A 24,682-nucleotide genomic window follows, 5' to 3' on the forward strand; every position below is an offset into this window, starting at 1 on the left:
GTTTCCCCATGAGTGTATGCCCCGCCCTCGCTCTCTCTCTAACACAAACAGTGAAGGAAAACAGCAAAGCAGGAAATCAAATCGCTCTCTCTGTAACAATGAAGGACTCAGAGGGGGGAGGGGAGAGAGGGCAGGAACACACACACTCCCACATGCACACAGAAGAAAACCTTGCTAGCCCCCGTTTCATTTGCATCAGAAACGGGGCTTTTTTTACTAGTCTAGATATAAATATCATGAAATACAAATTGAATATCATTAAAACAGCTTAAAAATTATTGTAGCTCATAGAAACAGCATTTATAAAATCTGTATTTTGTGCTAATTTTTCTACACTGTTCTATACAATACAGATGGCCAAATTTCAGTAAGGATATCCTGTTTCTTGAGGGTTCATCTTAACTGTTCTTGTAATCTGCCTTGGGAAGCCTTGTGTTATAAAGATGGAATATACTGAAATTAAACGGAAGTAAAATTAAACCCCTTTCATTGGGGCACATGGAATCACATTCTGTTTTGTTGAAGTTTACATTTTAGATACACAAATTATTATTCTGCATGTTTCAGGGACAGGTGGTTTTATAAGTCAAAATAAAAATAAATATTTTGTTTAATGCAGATCTCTTTTGTTTAAACATAACTAAATGGGTTATAAACCCCTATTGTGGTCCATTGGTTTTCTTATATTTTGTTCTTGTGATGACTTATACTGTGCCAAAATTGAAAACTCATTTCTTCTATCTGGTCGATAAAGGAGCTCATTGCGAGCACAATCCACCCTAAAAGGTTGTTTTGTGGCTGTACATGAGGAATTGTGGTATTGAATAAGTAAGTATATGTTTTTGTTCCTAGTCATGCATCCTAAGGTTATATAATCCTTTCAAGAAAGCCAGTTAATCATGTAACTATTAGTGGAACATAACCTCAGAGGCATGGTTTGGTCACATTTTCAATACGGTAATACTAGAGACCAGCTAAGAAATAGGTTATTTTGAGTTAGTCTTCACTGGACCAAACTTGCTTTCCTTGTGCCATCACCATCCAGCTGGATAGGCAGTATCTTAAAAGGTGGATAAGGAATTTTTTTTTAACATTTATAGCCTGTATTCTCCCAAGCAAACACAGATTCAATGTGTCTTACATTTGAAAATATAGTGAGACAGAAAATACAATTCAGTTATATGATGGGAGCAAGTAAATGGATATGTCTGAAACATTTAACAAAGTTGAGATTAGCTTATATACCCAAATGGGCATTTAAATGTCTGTCCTTTAATGAAGCTGCATGTTCAGAAATCATAGCCATAAGTATAGACAGTTATTCAAACGTTACTACTACATGCACACACCAAAACAGGCATCCATACACAAATTGCAAAAGTAAACAACAACTTCTACAGAGTACATCCAAAACTTCATTTTTATGTTCTCATTTCCACAGTGGCGTTCCTAGGGTGGCTGACCCCCGGGGCAGATCGCCGATGCACCCCCCCCCCAGCGAAACGACACCCCCCAGGTGCATCTTTACCTGCTGGGGGGGGGGGGTGCCGCGCACCTGTCTGCTTCGCTCGTTCCATGCTCCCTCTGCCCCGGAACAGGAAGTAACCGATAGGCGCGTGGCACCCCCCCAGCGGCGTGCACCCGGGGCGGACCGCACCCATCGCCTCCCCCCTAGGAACACCACTGCATTTCCATCTTCCAAAATTCTAGACAACAGGACCGAAAGCAGTACAAAACAAGTAAAGTCAGAAACAACACAGTTTCTACCTAATTGTTCAGTCACCCTTAGGATTCGCCGTTGGGTTTAAAAAGCAATACCATGTACATGTAAGGACTGGATAAACGAATTACAACAAAGTTTAATGCAAATGCCCTTAATATGTAATACTTGGTAGCAATAATGAAACAGTGATGAAATATTCACATAGCAAGCACCCTGAGCCAACAGTTTTATTTTCCACCCAACGTAATTAGCTTTGAATGAACTTGGAGACAAAGGGCCCTGTTTACTAAGGTGCACGAGTGTTTTTACTGCATACATAAAATTAGCGCGCACTGTATAGGTGCCCATAGGAATATTGTGGGTGCTTACACAGCATGCGCTAAAAGCACTAACGCGCCTCTAGCGCACCTTAGTATTTATTATTATTATTATTTATTCCATTTGTATCCCACATTTTCCCACCTATTTGCAGGCTCAATGTGGCTTACATAGTCTTGTTAACATTGTAATTCCAGGATATCAGATACAGTTATTATTGTGCAGAGATTAAGTAAGGGAAGAGAGAAGAAGGAAGGGAGTGATTAGGGTAGTTATAGAAGGTGGGCTTTCATAGCTGAGTGGGTTGGTGAGGTGGATTAGTGAGGTTATCTGTTCTCATTGTAGGCTTTGTTGAAGAAATATGTCTTCAGAGATTTACGGAAGATAGTTGTTTCGTCGATTGTTTTCAGGTCTGTAGGTAGTGCATTTCATAACTGCGTGCTCAAGTAAGAGAAGGTAGTGGCATGCATCAACTTGTATTTTAGTCCTTTACAGCTGGGGAAGTGCAGGTTGAGAAATTTGCGGGATGATCTTGTGGCGTTTCTGGGAGGTAGGTCTACGAGGTTTAGCATGTAGATTGGGGCGTCTGCGTGAATGATTTTGTGAACAATCATGCAGATCTTGAACGCAATGCGTTCCTTAAGTGGGAGCCAGTGAAGTTTCTCTCTTAAGGGTTTTGCACTTTCATATTTAGTTTTTCCAAATATGAGTCTGGCGGCAGTATTTTACTATATTAGTAAATGGGGGAGGATTCAAGATGGCCGCCGTAGCGATTGCATGATCCTGTTCTAGCTCCGTGAAGGCTTACCTTATTGTGAATATGCCGAAGAGAAGGGGCCGTCCAGCTTCCGCAGCCCCGCCACGACATACTCCTGCTACTGGAGGGATAATACCTCACCTCCAGCGACTACCGGTTCCAACCTCCGATGGGGTTAATCCGCTGAACCGCACCGGCGCGAATGGAGACGCCGGTGCGTCTCCAGGATTAGAGCTGACGCTCAGCCCCGAGGAAAGAGCACCTCCCCCTCGCCCTTCGAGCTGTAGTTCTCCTCTGTTGGCGCCCCCTGCACCATTTTCCCCATCGGGGTTGGATGAAGTGAGGCGGGAAGTGGTGCAAACAACTGGACTTTCCCGGGCAGTGGAGGAACAGACGACCCAGGCGGAATCCCCTGTGACCGCTGGAGAACCGAAGGAGAAAGAAGCTGAAGGTTTGGAGCAGACAGAGCAGCCCAAAATGGCGGAGGTACTGTCCACACTATTTCCTATTTCTATGTCTAAACCTAAAGAAGTTACACTAGATTCCTTGTGGTCATTAATTGTGGATCTTGGCAAGGCTTTAAGCCCTCAAATACAAAAATTGTCTCAGGACTTTGTGTTATTAGAACAAAATTCAAAAGAAATGGAGTCAAAATTGGACATGGTAAAGTAGCAAGTTAAAGACCAAGGAGAGGATATGAAAAAATTACAAAATTTCCAGGAAATTTCAATGAGAGATTTAACTTCATTACGAAGAAAAACAGAATTTCTAGAAAATTCAATAAGAAGTAATAATTTACGCTTCTTGAATTTTCCAAAACAACTTATCGTAACACCAAGAGAAATGCTGAGGAAATATTTAAAGGAAGTTTTGGGGTTGGCTGAAGAAGCCATACCCCCTTTCTCACAGATCTATTATTTACCATTAAAGACTCAAGTAAATCAAGTAGATCAAGGTAATCAAGATCTCAATATCTCAGCAATATTGGAATCATCGGACTCTGATCCGATAATACCATCAACTTTAATTGCTACAGTTGCCCTGGCTCCAGATAAAAATTGGATTTTGACACTATTCTTTAAAAACCAAGGAAAACTTTTTCTGGGACAAAAAATACAGATTTTTCCGGACCTTGCGAAAGAAACACAAAAAAGACGTCAACAATTTTTGATGATGAAACCTGGTGTACTTCAACTGGGGGCTACTTTTTTTTTAAAGTTTCCTTGTAAATGTGTGGTTAAATTTCAATCTACAAAGTATGTTTTCTTTGAGCCTGCCCAACTAACAGCCTTTTTAACATCTAAAAATAAGTAGGGTTAAGGATAAAACAATCTCTCTTGTTGTAATAATATGGAACCGATAATTTTAGGAATCATGCAATGCTATTTCTTTAATGATGTTTTCAAATTTAAATTTAATTCCATTGTGTAAACCTCTTGAATCTACAATGAGGACTTGAGTAAATAAGGCAATAATTTTTTTTCTTGGTGTTATAATTAGAGGCTGTTATTTTCTTTTCTGAACAAGTTTGTGTACTTGAAATTATTAATAAATGCATAATAAAAAAAAAAGTAAATGGGGCCAAAGTGTGCTGAGTGAACTGGTCAATGTTGGCACATTTAGACTGACTCTTGACAGAACTTCTAACTGAAGGAAGCTCATCCATCATTATTCAATACCCCCATGTGAAATAGTAGTAATAAAAAAAGGCAAGTGCATTTTTATAATATACCACAGCATTCCATAAAACAAAATGAGCAAGTTTCTACATGCCATCTTTTTCTTTTCATGCAGGCACAAGAAAAAAAAAGAAGTTAAATGTTCCTAGGTTTCAACCTAATTAATGTTTTATTTTTAAAATTGTATTTATAAATAGTAAGTCTTATTGTTAAGCTGATTCTCATAACATGATATCAGTTTTGGTGGGTTTTTTTACAATGTGAAAACATCTCTGCACGAATACGGGGAGTCCCTATAACTAATTACTACTCTAACCGATGAAACCAATACTTCCCTTGTATAGATCCGTACGCTGCACAAACCGGAATGTTTGAAAACAGAAGTGAAATGTAATTAAAAAAAAAACCCCGATGCTACCAACAATAAAGAACGACAACGTGGGCAGGAGCAGCTCATAGGTTTGGCTTGCTGTGTTTTCGGTGAACGGGGATGACGGCTGCGCGGAGGAGAGCGAAAGGGAGGCTAGCCTAATTGGCTTCATTTTGTTCGACGTCATGCCGTGGCCTGGTCTCAATCAACCCTCCTTGTCTCAGTCTAACCTCTTTGTTGCACGCTCTCCCCACCAATAAGAAACGTGCCTCTGGGACGAGAGTAACCAATGAGAAGCCAGCCAAGAAAGAGCGCGAACTGCTAGGCTGGGCGGTTTGGTTTTCTTTGAGCGGCTCGTGAGTGACGGGTTCCCGCTCTCGGGTCATGGAGCCCGCTGAGGTGGAGTTTTTGGCCGAGAAGGAGCCGGTGACCGTCATCCCCAACTTCAGCCTCGATAAAATCTACCTTATTGGGGTGAGCTCAGCTGTCCGTCCTGCGCGCTTGTGGCCTAATTCACTGTCCAGCACTTGGCGTTGGTTCGGGTGGATGGCGAAAAGCAGCTGCTGTCCAAGCAAAGCAAAGCGTAGTAAATGATGGCGGATCATAGTATAGGAACCAGTGCATTCAAATGCTAGGCCATCCTTCAGGGGTGGGATGACCATCCTACAATAGCCAGCCCCCCTGCAATTAGTCACAGAATCTATGACCAGGCAGAATTGGTGTGTAGGGCCTGAGCTCTTTCATTAAAACTTGGGGTCCATGGGTCAATTTTAGCAGACGATAGAAAAGATGTTGTTACTCAGTACCCCCTCAAAAAAAAAAAAACCCTGATAGTAACATACATAGTAACATAGTAGATGACGGCGGAAAAAGACCTGCACGGTCCATCCAGTCTGCCCAACAAGATAACCTTACAGTATATGTGGACTAGAAGACTAGTAAATGATGGTGGATCATAGTATAGGAACCAGTGCATTTCTTCTAGCGAAAAAGGTGCCGGTACTCAAATGCCAGGCCACCCTTCAGGGGTGGGGTGATCACTGAGGGACCCACCCCACAATAGCCAGGCCCCCTGCAACCAGTCACAGAATCTATGACAAGGCAGAATTGGTATTACAACTTGGGGTCCATAGGTCAATTTTAGCAGACGATAGAAAAGATGTTGTTACTCAGTACCCCCTCAAAAAACCCCCCTGATAGTAACATACATAGTAACATAGTAGATGACGGCGGAAAAAGACCTGCACGGTCCATCCAGTCTGCCCAACAAGATAACCTTACAGTATATGTGGACTAGAAGACTAGTAAATGATGGTGGATCATAGTATAGGAACCAGTGCATTTCTTCTAGCGAAAAAGGTGCCGGTACTCAAATGCCAGGCCACCCTTCAGGGGTGGGGTGATCACTGAGGGACCCACCCCACAATAGCCAGGCCCCCTGCAACCAGTCACAGAATCTATGACAAGGCAGAATTGGTATTACAACTTGGGGTCCATAGGTCAATTTTAGCAGACGATAGAAAAGATGTTGTTACTCAGTACCCCCTCAAAAAACCCCCCTGATAGTAACATACATAGTAACATAGTAGATGACGACAGAAAAAGACCTGCACGGTCCATCCAGTCTGCCCATCAAGGTAAACCCATATGTACTACTTTTTGTGTATACCTGACCCCTTGATTTGTATCTGCCATTTTCAGGGCACAGACCGTATAAGTCTGCCCAGCATTAGCCCCGCCTCCCACCACCGGCTCTGGCAAAGACCGTATAAGTCTGCCCAGCACTAGCCCCGCCTCCCACTACCAGCTCTGGCAAAGACCGTATAAGTCTGCCCAGCACTATCCCTGCCTCCCAACCCACGGCTCTGGCACAGACTGTATAAGTCTGCCCAGCACTAGCCCCGCCTCCCACCACCGGCTCTGCCACCCAATCTCGGCTAAGCTTCTAGGGATCCCTTCCTTCTGAGCTTTATGTTTATCCCACGCATGTTTGAATTCCATTACCGTTTTCCTCTCCACCACCTCCCGCGGGAGGGCATTCCAAGCATCCACCACTCTCTTCGTGAAAAAATACTTCCTGGCATTTTTCTTGAGTCTGCCCTCCTTCAACCTCATTTCATGTCCTCTAGTTCTACCGCCTTCCCATCTACGGAAAGGTTCGTTTGCGGATTAATACCTTTCAAATATTTGAATGTCTGTATCATATCACCCCTGTTTCTCCTTTCTTCCAGAGTATACATGTTCAGGTCAGCAAGTCTCTCCTCATATGTCTTGTAACGCAAATCCCATACCATTCTCGTAGCTTTCCTTTGCACCGCTTCAATTCTTTTTACATCCTTAACAAGATACAGCCTCCAAAACTGAACACAATACTCCAGGTGGGGCCTCACCAACGACTTATATAGGGGCATCAACACCCCCTTTCTTCTGCTGGTCACACCTCTCTCTATACAGCCTAACAACCTTCTAGCTACGGCCACCACCTTGTCACACTGTTTCGTTGCCTTCAGATCCTCGGATACTATCACCCCAAGATCCCTCTCCCCGTCCGTACCTATCAGTGTTTATCAAAACTCACAAATAATGTTTGGGACTGAACCTCTGTACTAATTAAATGAGCATTCCAGTCTACACAGGGTTCTGAATGAATAAATACTGCACAATGTGTATGTTAAGGAGGAAAAAGCCTTGAGCAAACTCCTGTTTAACGACAACCAATGGTTTAGTAGGAGTTGGACTTCCTCATCATCAGCTAAAAAACCTGGGTCAGATTTTAATGCTGTACTGTGTTTCAAAATTCTGGACTATCAATGCAATCTAAACGTAGCTTTAACACTTAGCTTAATAGTCCTGGTCTCAATACCTTTCTCCAGACAGTGACTGTGATCAGCGGCGGCCAGTGTTTCAAAATACTGCTGCTTCAGGATCACAGGCAAAACGTTCTCCACCAGCTTAATTGAGTGGACAACTTTTTGCAGAAGCAGTAATTTCAAACGCTGGCCGCTGTTGATCACAGTCACCGTCTGGAGAAAGGCATTGAGACCAGGACTATTAAGCTTTCTCCAGACGGTGACTGTGATCAACGGCGGCCAGTGTTTCGAATTACTGCTTCTGCTTCAGGATCACAGGCAAAACGTTCTCCGCTAGTAGCGACCGCCAGCTTAACTGAGCGGAGAACGTTTTGCCTGTGATCCTGAAGCAGAAGCAAGCAAACCTGTGAGCTGCTGCATTCACGTTGTGGTTCTTTATTGTTGATCCATCTGTAACAAGTCACATTGTTTTGTTGGAAAGGCAGTGCCTTGCAAGGTGGAGGAGAAAAGACATAATTGAATATCACTAAAACAAAAATTATTGTAGCTAGTAGAAATAGCAATTATAAATTTTGTAGTTTGTGCTCATTTTTCTTCACTTTGCTTCTATACAGATGGCCAGATTTCAGTGAGAATATCCTGTTTCCTGATAGGTTCATCTTAACTGATGTTGCAATCTGCATTGGGAAGCCTGGTGTTTATAAAGACCATGGAATATATTAAAATTAAATGGAAGTAGACTTAAACTCTCCTTTTATTGGGGCACATGGAATCACATCTTCATCTGTTTTGTAGACGTTTACATTTTAGACATACAAATGGATTATTCTGTTTTGGACATTTTTCAGGGGAAAGTGGTTTTATAAGTCCAAATAAAAATAAATATATTGTTTCATGCAGATCTCTTTTGTTTAAACATAACTACATGGGCTATAAGCCCCTAATGCAGTCCATTGGTTTTCTTATATTTTGTTCTTGTGATGACTTATACTGTTCCAAAACTGAAAACAGAGATAAGAGTTGAGGTTAAATGAGGGGACATGGGATGAGCTTATTTGGTCCACAGGAGACGGTATGACTATAAAGTTGAAGCCGGTCCCCCTGCAGCAGCCATCTCCGTTTGTCAAAAACAATAGCAAAGTAGATTTGCATTCTCTCTTGTTAGGGGGTGGGGAGGGGGAGAAGATCTAAGAGGAGTTGTGGGTGCTGGTGGAATTTCAAGGGTCTGTGAAGGGGGGGGGTATTTTCCAAAGTCCACTGCACTAACCACTAGGCTACTCCTCCACACCGTACTCCAGAGCATTCCCTTTGACCTGTCCTGCCTATGCAGAAACAAGAATTTGAGTCTGATGGGGCAGTACGGGTCAGATGGAGTGCTCTAGAGCAGGCCCTAGGCAGGCTAGGTGTATTGCTGCACTGCTGCTCTCTATAGGGCGACCGTAATAGCACAGAAAATATATGCAGAATCTGCATTAAGCTATGGGCTACGTCTGGGATGCAGAGAGAAAAGTTGGGTTAGCAAAGCACATGCTTTTCAGCACTCATAACCTTTTCTATGTCCCATAGGGGGATTTAGGACCCTTTAACCCTGGACTGCCTATGGAGGTTCCCCTCTGGTTGGCTGTTAACCTAAAGCAGAGGCAGAAATGTCGTATCGTGCCCCCAGAATGGATGGACGTGGGTAAGGAGGTCCACTTCAGTATGACCACATTTTCCACTTTGTTTTGCTATTATATTTGGTTTAGGGCTGAATGCTGATACCATTTATTTTTTGTTTAATTTTTATTCTCTTATTTTTGTACAAAGAGAAGCTGGAGGAGATTCGTGAGCAGGAGCGCAGAGAGGATACATTCACCCCGATGCCCAGTCCCCATTACATGGAACTCACCAAGCTGTTGCTAAACCAGTAAGTGAAACCAAAATAAGGGTGTAAAACTCATGAGTTTTAGGTTCTTGGGCAGGGTTGTTGTCGCAGGTTATGAAAAAGATATTTCTATTGAAAGAAGAGAGTGATGGATTCTAGTAAAGGTAATACTCTCCAGGGTATGTTGTCCATAACCTTTCTTGGATATCTTGGACAATGTGCTTTCAGCTGCTTCAGCAAGCACTAAAACAGCTGAGCTGACATGAATCAGTGTAGCTCAGAAAAAGGGCTGTAGAATGCCACTAAATGTGTTGCTGTCCCGAGATTCCTCACTGATGGCTTTTAGGTAAAGGAAATGAGATTAAGCTAACAAAATAGTCATACTCTGGGCTTTCAGAAGAAGGGGAAGTGTGCAGAATACAACATTTTATTGCCTTCACTGTAGCGTCAGAGTGACTAAACTCATGTGCAACTCTTGTCATTGGAAGGAGATCAACTGAAGGAGAAACTACCTTCTCACCTAAGGCCATCAGATATTGTAGGAGGCCCTGCCCTCACCCAACCAGACTGTCCAAGTTCCTGTTTCACTCGTGGTCCTGATGAATCCTTTTTGTTTGGTAACTTCATGTATTTTTGGACTAGTTTATGGATTCCCTTGCAGGCTTTCTGCTTCTGATGTACCAGAAAAAGATGTTTGAGTTTTTGCAATAAACACGAATGACAGTGCCCACTGAACTTTTGTGGCTACAACCCCTTTTTCATAACCCATCATTTGGCAATCGCCATTTATGGAAAATGTTTGCTACCAATAGTAAGAGGTGGTATTCCCAAATCTACATTCTTGACTAAAGTGTTTTACTTGTTCTACACAATTCATGAATTTATAATTTAACATATCGCCTCTCTCATTTTCTCTTCAACATAAAGAATCCTAACCTGTATAGCCTTTCTTCATAAGGGAGTTGGCATACCCTTAGTCACTTTTTGTTTCCACTTCCCAGTATGTGGTGTTTTTTAAAAGGAGAGGGTGATCAGAACCCAGTGCAGGGTGTGATGTACCATGTAGAGGCATTGTAATTTGTTTTGTGTTTGTTCCTATTTTGGATGACATGGATAGGCCATATGGTATTTTTCTGTTTATTTTTTTAATACTGTAATTCCTAGAATTATATTTGCTTTTTTCATTGCTGCACTCTGAACTGAGGCTTTCAATTTATTGTCCACAATGACTCCAATCCTTATCCTATCTGGTAACTCCTAAGAGGGAACCCAGTGTTATGTACCTGTAGTTAGGGTTATTCTCCTCTGTGCATCACTTTGCACTTGTCTATGATAAATGTCAGCTGCCGTTAAGACAAAGGGTTTCAAAGTCAAGATTTTCCTGCAGTTCTCCAGTCTGCTTGTGTTTTAACTACTTTGCATAGCGTGTTATCTACAAATGTAGTTGTCTTATTTCAGTTCAAGCTGTGTGTATTATGTACCATCAGTGTGACAGAGCTGGCACTCTAATTAGTAAAGAAGTGAGTGGAGAGAAAACATGCTTGTTTTTTTCCAGAGCTAAACACAGCTACCATTAAAGATCATTATAGTGATGCTCTGGTGTTACAGGACCTGAACCTTTCATTGTGATCAAAGCTGCTGTTTTGCATCCTGTACCTATCTACCTTCACTCTCTCTCTCCTGACCTATCACAGTGCCTCGGACAACATCCCAAAAGCTGATGAGATCAGGACTCTTGTCAAAGATATCTGGGACACTCGGCTAGCAAAATTGCGCCTGTCTGCTGATCGCTTTGTTCGGGAGCAGGAGACATACGCCAAGGTGTGATTTGGAGGATGTGCACAGACACTTTACTGGAGTTGGGATTATCGGGGTAGACGTTTTATGCCATATGGCTAAAGAATAATTTGGCATCTCTATATTTATAGTTCTAAACTTTTATTAGATAAGCTAGGTAGATGGTTCTGTGTATTGCTGATTTTATGATCTGTATAGCTAATGCAAGCTTTCTGTTTATCCTGCAGTTAGCATGGTATAGACAGCCTATGCTTGTTAGTCCATTTGTTATAGCCTTCAAAATAGGGCATGATTCCTTTATACTGCTGAGGGGAAGGAGGAACATGAGTACCATGTTGTCCAGCCTATCTTTCTAGGCAGGCTTTGAAGCCACAAGCTGAAATGTGTAAAAACTAAAACTCAAGCAAACCTGCATGTGTCTTTCTTGTTTGGTCATACTTGTAAACTTTCTTCCTTTTTTTTTAGCTGGACAACCTGACCTTAATGGAAATTAACACGACCGCAGCTTTCTTTACGGAATCCTTAAATCACATGTATAAACTCCGTACAAATCTTCAACCCAGTGAGGGTGCCGAGTCCCAGGAGTACTAAGAGTAAGTGAGATCTTAAGCGTCCTGTGAGTCTGAGATATTGTTGTACCAAGAGCCTCTGGCTGGCTTACTCTGCTATCCTGGGAAGATACACTTTGCAAGAGGAAGACTTTTGACCCAGCATGAGTTGGCACCTGACCACTTCTGAACAGACAGCAAAATTTCTGTTTGTTTTAGTGTTGGAACTGGAACAGATCTGAGTGTGTGTGTGGGGGGGGAGTGAGCTGGTTTGTTTAGATACTAAAGACCCCCCTCCTTTGGACTGGCTATTTACCATTCATTTTAGGGCATTTCCCGAAATTATAAAATCCTCTCATATGCACTGAAATATTAAGAGCAATATATTGTGTGTGTGAATTTTTTTTTAAATTATTCTGTCTATAACCAATGTACTGAAGGGATATAATATTGCATGTATGTTACGCTAACTAAACTGTAGTGGAGAGCAGGAGGAGGATGGCTTGGTCTAAGGCTGGTGTCTGTAAACCTGCTTCCTATATAATAAAGGCTGTTCTGCCATACCTGTTTTGTTTTTAAAATCTGGGTTCCCACTCGCAAGCTACTCTCTCCCCTATGATCCTTCTATGAGTTGTTCCTACTCACAAGTTTACTTTCTCCCCTATGATCCTCCTACCTGCTGGAGCTTAGCCTCCCCAAGCCTCTTATACCAGCCACCTGTGTAGGGCGGTGTTTTGTTCTGATGTAATCAGACGTTCTCTCTTCCAGTGGTAATCAGTTTGTAAGTCACTGTTGAGATGTTTGTAGGTACCTAAGGCATCTGAATTTTGGGTTGGGTCTTTGGTCTGTGGATGTGTCTTAATAGGCAAAATGGTCTTTAATACATCGCTTCCAAGAAGAGTGGAGGAGATGCCAGCTCTTGTTGGTGTTAACCAAGGTGATCAAGTTCCAGAGATCCGGCTAGCCCACTTGGCTAAAGTACACCTGTCTTCCAGATAAGGTAGGGCAGTGTCCTTGCCTCCGTTGTACCCTTCTCTTAAGTGCTTCAATATGGTATGCAGGCCTAGAGGTTCGACTCCTTAGGTGCAGGAGTTCTGAGATTTTTTGTGGCTTCCTTCTGCCTGGTTGGGTAGACCTTGGGTACATTCCACTTGTCTAGACTGGTCTGACATGGATAAGGAAGGGGAAATTTGGAGTTACCTGTTAATTTTCTTTCCTTAAGTTTTGCCAGACCAGTCCGGAACCTACTCATGGAAGCCACTGCAATCAAAGGTTCTTGATCTGGCAGATTTAAAAAGCTAACAGTGAGTATGTTGTAGCCCACTCTGAGATGTTCTCTTGGAATATTCCTTGGTTATTCAAATGTTTTACCATGCACGTTACGTCAACGTAATGCTTTGCTATTTAAACTTGATACTACTACTACTACTTGACATTTCTAGAGCGCTACTAGGGTTGCGCAGCGCTGTACAGTTTAACAAAGAAGGACAGTCCCTGCTCAAAGGAGCTTACAATCTAAAGGACGAAATGTCAGGTTTGGGCAGTCTAGAATTCCTGAATAGAGGTATGGTGGTTAGGTGGTTTTGCTATTTAAACTTGATACACTCCGACATCTAAGATTTGCATTGATTATATGTCACCGGTTCTCTGGAGAGTTGTCTGCTGCATTTCAGAGTTGGTGCTTATTTGAGGTAAGCAACCTCTTTAACTTTTGGACTTTGCCATTTACATTGTGGGAGCTTTTACCCAAGATTTTTGTCAGTGCTTTTATGGCGCCAGTACTCATATTACAGTAATAAAGTACTTTGATTTAGTCATTAATTTAATGGTACATTTTATGACTTTTATTACAGTAATACTGAGAAAAGTTAACTCCAGCCATTTGACGCCAATATTCTTGTGCTTCCATCAGTGATCTAATTTGATGCTGCTTTCCATCTTTATAGAACACCAGTGCAAAGGGATGCCTCCATCTGTATTGGATCTTGAGATCTCTGAGATGTCGCGTAAATGGTTTCAAGTCCCCTCTCCGCTTTAGCGTTGCCGCCACCAGATCTTGGTATATTTCGATATTATATGAGTCCCATTTAAATTCCTGTGTTTGGCGTGCAAGTTTCAGCACTTTTTCTTTTTGCTTATAGTTGGTGAAACAAGCAATAATATCTTTTGGTTTATTGTTGCGCATTGCTCCTAATGCCCTGTGTGCTCTTTCTATCTGGATAGACTCAGGCTCCACCGTTTCGCCATTCGCTGTGTAAAAGTCACGCACTATTTCCTGTACCACCTTCTCACAGTCCTGGTAGGTTGGGGTTTCAGGGAGGCCCCGGAATCTGAGATTGCTGCGGCGCCCCCTGTTTTCTAAGTCCTCTACTTTGTCCAGCAGCTGTTGTTGGTCGTTCTGCAGCCCCGCGACCTGCTGGTCTAGCGACCCGAGAGCCTCACCTTGTGCCTCCACCTGCGCTTCTGTCTCTTCCAGACGTGTTCCCAGCTCTCTGATCTCTCCTCTCAAATCAGCCCCCATTGTCGCCACCTCTGCCCGTAGGGCTTTGAGATTGGAGCTGATATTTTGTAACCACTGCTGCAGGCTCAGTTGATCCATCTCAGATGGCTCTGCCGCCGCTTGTTTCCCCAGCTGGCTGCCCTGGGGTTGGGCGCTTCCCGCCTCTGTTAAGCTCTTCGTTTTTCTCGCGTCCGCCATCTTGTTTGTATGTTGCGGTCCTGCTCCCTCGAACGCAAACCGGGATAAATCCACCCCCGAGGACGGCGGTTGCATATGCGGATTCTCGTTATGTTCGCTGTCTGGTGAGTTGTATTTTTAGCCCTCCAGCTTCACTTAAAAGCGCTAATTTCGCCGTTGCCACCGCGGGGAGACCAGAGCTAATCTTTCAGGCGTCCATCTAGGTTGGTGACGTCACTTCCTCTGGCGCCAATATTCTTATTCGCATTATGACAGCAACCAAGTATTTTGTTATCTATACACAGAAAAAAATTTAGTATATTTCAGCACCTTTCAGTGTCAATTTCAATTACTACTCTTGATATTGCCGCTGTCCGGATATATGTCATTGTAGCCTTGTTAAAACAAAACGCAGTTAAAACAGTATCTGTGTACTGTTTGCTGCTTTATTTCTTGTTTCACTCACCCTTCGATCAGTATGGCGGCACTTTAAAAAAGTTTTATGTTGGCTCTCTAAATATCTATATCCTTCTAACAAGCTGATCATGTATGGAGTATTGATTTATTTATCCATTTTTTTTTTTGTTGCTCAAAAAGTCTTAGGGTGCTTTTTTTTTTCAGTTCAGAAGAACACAGTGTTTCACACAGCTAAGGACTTTGACACCTCAAATTTGTTTTTTTCATTCATCTCGGTCCAACAGATATTTTGTATATATATAGCATGAGCATCTGTTGGTTCAGTAAAATCTCACATTCATCCATATTCTTAATTATTGAGCACTTTTTTAACAATGTTTTTTAAATGATATATTTTAACATGCACTATATGCCATTTCTTTCAAGTTGTGCTACATTAGAAAGAAGATAAAATAATACACTACTGGAATGAGCGCATATGACATTAGTAGTATCGTCCCCGCTGCTTTCTTTTCTAGAACATCAGCAAAATTCGCCCTTTCCTCTCTGAACACACCACCCGAACTCTCGTCCACGCTCTCATTACCTCTCGCCTTGACTACTGCAACTTACTCCTCACCGGCCTCCCACTTAGCCACCTATCCCCCCTTCAATCTGTTCAGAACTCTGCTGCACGTCTTATATTCCGCCAGAACCGATATACTCATATCACCCCTCTCCTCAGGTCACCTCACTGGCTTCCAGTCAGATACCACATTCAGTTCAAGCTTCTCCTTCTTACCTACAAATGCACTCAGTCTGCTGCCCCTCACTACCTCTCTACCCTTATCTCCCCTTACGTTCCCGCCCGAAACCTCCATTCACAGGACAAATCCCTCCTCTCATTACCCTTCTCCACCACCGCCAACTCCAGGCTCCACTCATTCTGCCTCGCCTCACCCTATGCTTGGAACAGCCTTCCCGAGCCCTTAAGCCAAGCCCCCTCCCTGCCCATCTTCAAATCTTTGCTTAAAGCCCACCTCTTCAATGCTGCGTTCGGCACCTAACTCTTTCAGGAAATCCAGACTGCCCCTATCAGACTGACTGTTCACGTGTCCTTTAGATTGTAAGCTCTTTGAGCAGGGACTGTCCTTCTATGTTAAATTGTACAGTGCTGCGTAACCCTAGTAGCGCTTTAGAAATGTTAAGTAGTAGTAGATATACATGTATTAGTTGGATTTTATTACATGGATTTGTGGGTGCATACGTTTTTCATTATTTATATATGAAATATTTGTTTTACCACTTTAGTTTTCTTTATATATGTGATGTTGAAAGCATTTTTTGTTTATATTATTTTCATTTTATTCTTAGGCTTGTTAGACCCCTGAGGCAGGTCATTTTCTATGACTGTTATAATAAAGAAGATCATCATATATTTTAACATCCTCTTGGAATTTGCCTCGCTTTTTTGTTCTGTTGCTCACATTGCATGAGGTTTTGCTTTCCTCCTTTGACTTATTGACCTTGAACTAATGATTTGACTACACCAGATTTAGCTTTTGGCGGGTGAATTAGAAACCCAAAACATAATTGCATTCAGTAATTTTAGCTTTGATATCGGATTCTATGAGGTTGAAAGCAGCACAAATCCCCAATAAGAGGTGTGAAGTTAGCTCTGCTTTTTTCTGGTTTGGCAGGGTCCAAGGAAAGGAAATGAACAGGTAAGTTCAAATTTCCTCATTTAAAGGAGTTTAGTAAATGGGTAATGGCTGGTCCAGTTAGTAACTTTCTTTTTCCTTATCCTGTTATTGGGAGGAGCCACGTTCAGTTAAACGCATGGGACATTGTGGAAGTACTGAGATTAGACCATGGGCTGGTTGCCTTGATTTTCTGGCAGATACAGGGGACCCATGTAATGTGTAGCAGATGAAGTTCTGTCATCCTTGCTGTAAGTAGATTCCTAAGCATCGTATAGGGAAGATTTATTGAAATTAGGATCCAAGGAAGGTGATAGACAAAGTTAAATAAAGACTTGCTCTCTGGTTCACTGGTGATTTGAGGGGGAGCAGGAGAAAGAACAAATGGCACAAGGTGTCTATCAATGTAGGATATGCAGGTAGTTTGCTGGGTGGAAATTAAGTGGTAATTCATGGGACCTGTTTGTTATCTCACTCTCTAGAAACTCCCTGCTGCCTGTGCAATGCATTCAGGTTAATTTTTAGTTGTATGAGAACTGCCATCTGTGTGTGCATAACTTTGCTATGCTCTTTTTTTAGTCTGGAGTTGTTTAAACCAATTGGCTGCTTGAGTCTCTATGCTTGCTTGCTTGATAGTTTCTCTAGTGGAGAAAGTCTTCAGTCCTAGTGGATAGTGTTATGGCTTCCTGATCTCCTCTTAGACTTTTTTTCTGCTGACCCCAGTGTTCTATAGCAGATGTTTGCTAGACGCAGTAGTACCTGTACATTTTTCCTCTCTGACAAGTCTGTATGTTTACAAAAGCAGATTACCGCTGTAATTCTTCACTACAACCAAACCTAAGACGACAATATTGATATTCAAAGAGGAAAAAAGATCTTAGTGGCTTCACAGCCTTATATTGCAGGCATGTAGAAGCCTCATAATGTAACCATCATCATTGTTCTTTAACCTCCTCCTCTCCCCCATTGCTTTTTTTTTGGTCCATTTAATTGTCTATTTAACTAACTAAATGAATCAATATGTCTTTTACTTCAGTCTGTTTTCACAATAAAGTTCCACCACTATTGTTGTATTCTCATATCAGTTTTCAGCACTATTACTGGCAATAAAATTGGGTAAAATTCACTTAGCTTGGGCAGGCTATTCTGGCTGTATGGAACTGTCCATTGCACCATAACTGGCTTCTTTAGGAGCCGAGCCGCTACACCCATGCATTTTCTGCCCTTTGAGTGCACCTCATTTTCTCTTAAATAGCCTCCAAGTTAAATGAATGTAGGTTGACTCCGTCAAGCACTTTTCCTTTTAGTAAGAAAAAAAAAGTGTGTTTCATCCCCAAATCCACTGACTCATCATGATTAGGAATTCTTGTTGGGGGAAGGAGGAGGAATTCTTGTCAACTTGCAAGTTCTACACGCTATAGTAGTATTTTAAGGCCTTAACTGACAAGTAACCATGTCAGTATCTCCCACACTTATTTCTGGAGTCTCTCTCTCCTCCCTTTCCCTTGCAGTACTCTGCTAAATAAGGGAGCACTCAACATGCGGGTATTGTATTTTGCTTCCAGTTTTGGTGGGAATAGTTGCTCCAAAGTGGATGTCTTGGGATCTTATTAATTGCTATACTGAAGTAGCCTCTCATTGTATGGCTCTTGGGGTCAGGAACTGTTTCCTGTGGTCGCTGAATCTTTTTAAGGCCTTTGGTCCATTTTTAGTTTGACTTTGATGGCAGAGCTGATACTCTTCCAGATCTCAGGGTTTTTTTTTTTTTTTTTTTTGTATCTCTGGTAAAGCTTACACTATGTCGATGTAGTGTACATCTCTGATCTTGGACCTTGAAAAATTCAGGGAAGTGGATAAGTCATTCTTGTACAAATATTCCTTAACTAGCTTTCAGAGACACATTTTGCTGGTGCAACCACATGGTGGCAGCTTGTTCACCAGCTATACATACTTCATTCCTTACAATGGGAGCTATTGTTAGCAATCTTCTTTACTGCAGCATCATTGCAAAACTATTCTTGAGTGGGGCTCTGAGTTAGGCATCTGAACAAATATGGGGGACTTAAGAGTGACTGACTAGGACCAGTCCCAGCAGCCAACTGGTTCTGCAGTGAAGCAAAAGAAGCAATTACATTCTTCCCTTGGACTCTGCTGGGATCAGTTTTTATATGTACAAGAGCAGAGAGTTTGGCAGTTAAGTAGTTTTTTTACCTGACAATTTGTGAACTAGATCCCCTCTATTGATGCTTCTTAAAAACACACACAGTGAAAAGTGACTTATCAATAAGGTGAAAATGTCTCATCAATCTGTGGCAAAAGAGTAATTGTTCATATGCACACAGCACAAAAAGTAATCATCGACAACACCCCCCCCTTTTTTAAATATCTTTCTTATTAATTTAAACAAAAATAAACTTCTCTATCTTAATGGTGATTTCTGTATTCCACATATAACAGCGCACTGCAATTGAAAAAATTCAACAACTTATCTTTAATGCACTGTCCAGTTATGTGCAGAGTGGTGTGTCCCAGCTTGCAAAATAGATGAATGTGTGGTGAAGTTGATCTATGGGGACATTTACTGTTTGTTCTTAATTAAAAAAGACACAGATTGCTAGTGGTTGCATATCAGAATGCATAGTTCCAGCTACACTGAAGGAGACTATTATACATACCATCCTGGAAAGGAAACCTTTTGACAGTAGGTCTACAGTTCAACTTATCTTCTGTATTCAATTGCCCTGTTTTAGGAAAGGTAGTAGAAAAACTCATGCCACAGCAGCTCCAGACCTTTTTTTTTTTGAATTGTGTAATTAGATGATTTTTCACTGTGGACTTTTGTCATTTCCATTGAACCAAAACTATTGCTGTCTCCACAGGTGGGCGTACTGGGTCACTGTTGTGACTTTAAACTACTACGTCATTAAAATCTGGAAATTACAAGTATCATTTTGAAACTGTCTTTAAATCATGGTGAAGCAACAACCATCGTGCTGTCTGTTATCCCAATTAGATTACTGGGACTTGCTTGCCTGCAAGAATCATTGGAATGGCTGCAGATTATCTAAAGCGAGGGGGGAGAGAGTTAAAATGTTGACTGTGCTGCCCCCATTTCGATTGGTTATCCTTGGAGGTCCAATGTTCCTTTTAAGGTTGAGTGGTCTGGATGCTGATTACCTGTGTGGTGCAGGATTCTGGCAGCCTCCCGGGACATACCATTCACTTTATCTACAGTTAGTTATAAATAAGTGCAGAGAGAGCTGAGGCTAGGTTAGCTAAGAAAAGGAGAGGGTATTCTTGGTCATTGGACTATTTTAAAGAAGTTTCATCATTATCGTTTTGCAGTAAGACAAACATTTCTCATGGCACTTAACTCTTGTAGTCATGGAATGGGGAGTTGTGCATTGTGATGGGGTGACTATTGGTTATGGGTTTTTTTTAAGCATGTTTGGTCCTTGGGGAATGGCCATGTTTGGGGTAGGGGATGCAGTTATGTTGTACATTGCTGAGTTTTGTATTGATCTCTAATAGAATAAAGTCCCAGGCACAACAGCTCCACTGAACAGATTATAAAGGTGGCCCTGGCTGGGAGACAGCCAAGAAGCAGAGCAAGTTCAAATGTGTTCCTTATTGACCTGTAGCCAAGCTGCTAAATGCCTTTCTAGAAGAGGGCAGCTTCTGTACAAGGCTATGCAAAAATAAAGCCCAGGTTCAAAACTTTTTAGTGGCTTGTTAACCTATGTCTGAAAGAGCACAGGAAACAATTTTGATGTTGCACAGGTGGAAATAAATGAATTTCATGTCCCCATTGTGCTAATATCTTTGAAAAGATTTTGTGCTAAGCCAAAATGGTACCAAAAGTTTTTGATTAATTTTTCATTTCATAAAAATATTGGGTGACTCCATTTAATCTGCATATTTTTACTCTGAAGATGTTTTAGAAAAATGCAGACATCCCTGCTCTTTAATGAGTACCAACTTACATTTGTTTGTAGGAGGGTGAGATGTCCCTGTGCAATAGGAGACTGGGAGTTGTGGGTGATTGTATTTGATGAGCTTAAGCTGATGGGAAAAGCCACTTAGGGTTATAGGTGAGAGGAAACACCAGCAGGAAAGATGATCAAACAGACACAAAGTACAGGGTGACAATTTGTTCATCATAAAGCACAATGGGAAAGGTAAAGACCTTAACAGAAGACTTAGGGAGAGAACTTCAGAAATTAAGACTTTTCTAAGGCAGGACTTGCACCCCTCCCTAGTGGACTCCTAGTAACTGGACTAATTGCTGTAGTGATAATGCAGCTTTTCTGAAGTTACTGGAGTTCATTGCTCTGTTTTTTTTAAAATAATGTCAAATGTGCTCTCATAATTTAGGAACAGTTTATTTTTTTGGGTGAATTTTGTCAAATTACAGCAATATATTCATAAATACCTAATTACTACATTCAACAAATATATTACATTACAATTAAACAAGTACACTTAGAACAGGTTTAATTTTTTTTCACAGCATCTAAAACTGACCCCCTCAAATATCTGAGGGTTTCCCTTCCTCCTCTTCCCTCCCCCACTGTCTCTACTGCTAAAGCCATATTCATAGGAACTGTACAAGCAATTGGTATACCACCTGGTAGGATGCTGACAGCTGAAGAGGGAGAACGTGGTACCACAAATGTAAAAACAAACCCTCCAAAAGAAAACCTGTTTACTTAGAGCAGCAGTGCAGAATTTCCAGCTCTTTAGGGCACTAGAGCTTTAAAAGACTGCAAGATGCAGGTTGACTTTCCATTTTAAAATGAGAAGTGGGTTGTATTCTTGAGTGACATGGCAAGACTGTGTGGCTAGAACTGCTCACTAAGACAGGTTGAATGTTGATTTCAGGGGTATATGAGCCAAAACAAATACAGAACTCTCTGTAATAAAATGGTGATTCACCAGTACCACTAAGCATCATGTGTTGGAATAACTTCAGGTAACAGAGGTAGACAACAGCAGAGCTGCATCAGTTTTCACAGTGCTGTTGCAAACCTTGGCAATTTGAAACTGGTGTCAAACCCTTTCCAAATGGGTTTGTAGGAAGCAAGCTAAATACAGATCACTGACCTCGGTAGAGTTTAAACTCTTCTGTAAAATCTGTTCACCGCTGTTTGGCGATTGCTGTAGGAAAATGAGTTTTGGTCCCTTTGAAAGGTATTTCACACAGTGAGCTGAGAATTGAGAAATCATGGTTCAAGTCCCAGTTCTCCTTTTACTCTTTGGGCAGCACACTTCAGGTTCTGTAGCCTCAAGTACTCAAACACACACTCTCCCAAAAGGTTACCACTACACCATGTCTTTGTTGCATTGAAAAATGATGATGAGACTGTAATAAATCCAAACTTGTGCCAGAGACAAAGAAAGATACTTGGCAGTATCTTGGGGATTTTGTATATGTTACGACAACTGGAAAGAGAAATAAAATACTACTGCTAGGAGATTCCATCATCAAAGGCACTAATAGCTTGGGAACACAGTCCAAAGATCACAAAACTGTGAAATGCCTTCCAGGATCCTCAGCTACCAGAAATACAAATTGAATACTAAGTACAATTGAAGAAAGCAAGGATTCTAAAAGACGATGATTATAAGCCATCTGGGGACAAATGACCTGGCCAGAAACAGCACCCTTGTAGCACAGAGCTTTTATCAATGGAAAAGATCAGAAACAGCATCAGACCAACACCTTCACAATGTAAACCTGGTGTAAACAAGATGGTTTTTGATGCTTAAGTGAATGAGGTAATGCATGGAAAAACAAAAGGCTATTTTATAATGATGACCTACATCGTTCTGTGGCAGGAAGAAGGATTCTTAGTGAGAAATGTTACCAGGCAATTGGTGTGGCAAGTTGAAATGCACAACTTTGGGATGACATCCTCTTGAAAAGCAAGATGACAGTGATGAAAGCAGTCAAAAGAATCATCTTAATAGCTTACCCATCTGCAACAAGGTAGAAGTGAAAGACAGGCACAAGCAACTCAAAATACCTGGAAAATGTGTACAAATGTTCACAGTTGAAGCAACAATATTCCAGAGCTACAAGTCCTACTGTTAGAAGAGGACTTAGACATAGTCACTGAGACATGGTTCAACCAGTCACATGAATGGGTACAGTCAAACCAAAGTTATAATTTGTTTTATTGGAATAGACATGGGATAGGATTGTAGTAAAATAATCTAGCTGTGCTTACGTGTTGGGCAGATTTTTAGAGGTGATCTCTATAAATGGTGGAGAAAGCCACTGCTTGCCCCTCAGGGTTAGCATGGGAATCTTGCTATTTTGGGGGATTCTGCCAGGTACTTGTGAGCTGGATTGGCCAGAGTTAGAAATAGTATAGTGGGCTATCTGGACCTTTGGTCTGACCAGTATGACAAGTCCTATGTTCTTTTGGCTAAAAAGGGGGGAGATGTATCACTTAATGGGAAGAATACCAACAACTGAAATGCTGGGGTGTAGGGAAGGGAGGAAGTGCTGCAGCCAGTTTTGGAAAGATGGCACCTACACTCACAGGGCTGTTGTCTAAAGAATTCCATCTCATCACAGTATGACCAATTGATATTGTAATGGAGTTTTTGTTTTAAAAAAAAAAAGAGACTTCCATTTCAGCTGGATAACTAGACCAAGCTCTAGAAATAGATGTCCAAAAGTTAGGAGTGAAGGGGGAGGTGCAGTTGCTAAGTGACTTCAACCTACCGGAGGTGGACTACAGCATCCTGCCTACAGAACTGGAAAGAAATAGGGAGATTGTGGATGCCTCACATGAAGCTCTAGTGGTGATTAACAAAGTATGGGCTAAAAGGCTAGCCCTGACAAAAAGAAGGCACAGGGAAAATATTTCCTATCGTGTTGGTTGCCACAAGTATAAAAAAAAGAACTTTCTAAGTTGCCTGTACACAACTTATCAACTCCAAAAAAAACTCTCAGCACAGTGCTCTTTTCAGTGAGCATTAGCAGTAAATTTAGAGACTGAGATCATACACCACATGTCTGGCTTAGGAGTGAGGTTCATTCATGTCATAGTATGTGCAAAATTAACCATTTGGAGAAATTGCCCCCACAAGAACATCAGGAAGGCGAAAGCAAGGACAGAAGAAATGCTGGCCAAAGCATGTAGAACAAAATAACAAGACTGATAAAGTAAGTTCTGAAAAGGAGGAAGGTTACAAGTGGAATTTTAAAACAGATACTCAAGCCCATGATGTGAAGAATGATGAAGAAAAAGCAGCACTGCTAAACAAATAATCTGTGTTCTCTGAAGCACCTGGAGAGAGGCCACCGTTAATCAGCAAAAGTATGTATCAAAATGAAGTTGATAGGCACCATTTGTGGACAAGGATGGTTGGGATGAACTTGAAAAGCTGAAAGTGGACAAAGCCATGGGACTGAATGCAACATATTCCAGGAGACTGAAGGAGCCCAGAAGTTTTGGCAGGTGCCCTGAAGGACTAGGTGTAATAGATCCCTGGAGCCAGGAGAGGTTGTGTGTGACTGGAGAAAGGGTGATGTGACCCCCTCTTCACGAAGGTGGTAACAAAAGAGCTGGCAAAGCTCAAGGTGCTAAGCTTCTCCTTATTAATGGAGATGCTGCTAAAGGGAAAGGAAGTAAATTGAGAAAGTCCAGCAGCATGAAAGATCCACAGCAACAGTTTGGTATGATCTGCCTCTGGTAAAATGAATGTGAATTCCTTGGGTGAGCAGATAAAGGGCAGGCACTGGATGTGGTGTAGTTGGATTTTAACAAAGTCTTTGATATGGTCTCTCAGAGCTGGCACTGATTCGCAAGGCGGCCAACTGGATAAAAAGTTGGGTGACTTACCACTAGCCTGTCTTCTGTCTGTGCCATTAATTTGAAAGAAAGACGGTTCTGTCCTAGAGTCAATCTTGTTCAACATCTGCATGAGTGATGTCTCTAAATTTAGAAGGGACAATTTTGCCTTTTTGTGATGGACAAATATCTGCAAGTGGACACCTCAGAGAGAGTAGGCGAATGAGAGAAGTGATCT

General features: G+C 41.7%; 1 protein-coding gene across 3 annotated transcripts in view; it reads left to right on the forward strand.

Moving 5' to 3' along the window:
* Positions 1-5,196: 5,196 nt before the first annotated feature.
* GINS2 (GINS complex subunit 2) overlaps positions 5,197-24,682 on the forward strand; it is a 111,793-nt gene continuing 92,307 nt past the window's right edge. The window contains exons 1-6 of one of the 3 annotated variants that reach the window (XM_030204551.1): positions 5,197-5,321; positions 9,224-9,338; positions 9,464-9,563; positions 11,216-11,342; positions 11,784-11,911; positions 19,519-19,601. In XM_030204551.1, the coding sequence (XP_030060411.1) occupies positions 5,232-5,321; positions 9,224-9,338; positions 9,464-9,563; positions 11,216-11,342; positions 11,784-11,909 (558 nt within the window). In that variant the 5' untranslated portion in view covers positions 5,197-5,231 and the 3' untranslated portion in view covers positions 11,910-11,911; positions 19,519-19,601. Of the gene's footprint in view, positions 5,322-9,223; positions 9,339-9,463; positions 9,564-11,215; positions 11,343-11,783; positions 12,430-19,518; positions 19,602-24,682 lie in introns of those variants that run through there. The other 2 variants (XM_030204552.1, XM_030204550.1) reach the window with 2 other exon arrangements.

The sequence above is a fragment of the Microcaecilia unicolor genome, chromosome 5 (assembly GCF_901765095.1).
Source record: "Microcaecilia unicolor chromosome 5, aMicUni1.1, whole genome shotgun sequence".
Lineage (NCBI taxonomy): Eukaryota > Metazoa > Chordata > Amphibia > Gymnophiona > Siphonopidae > Microcaecilia > Microcaecilia unicolor.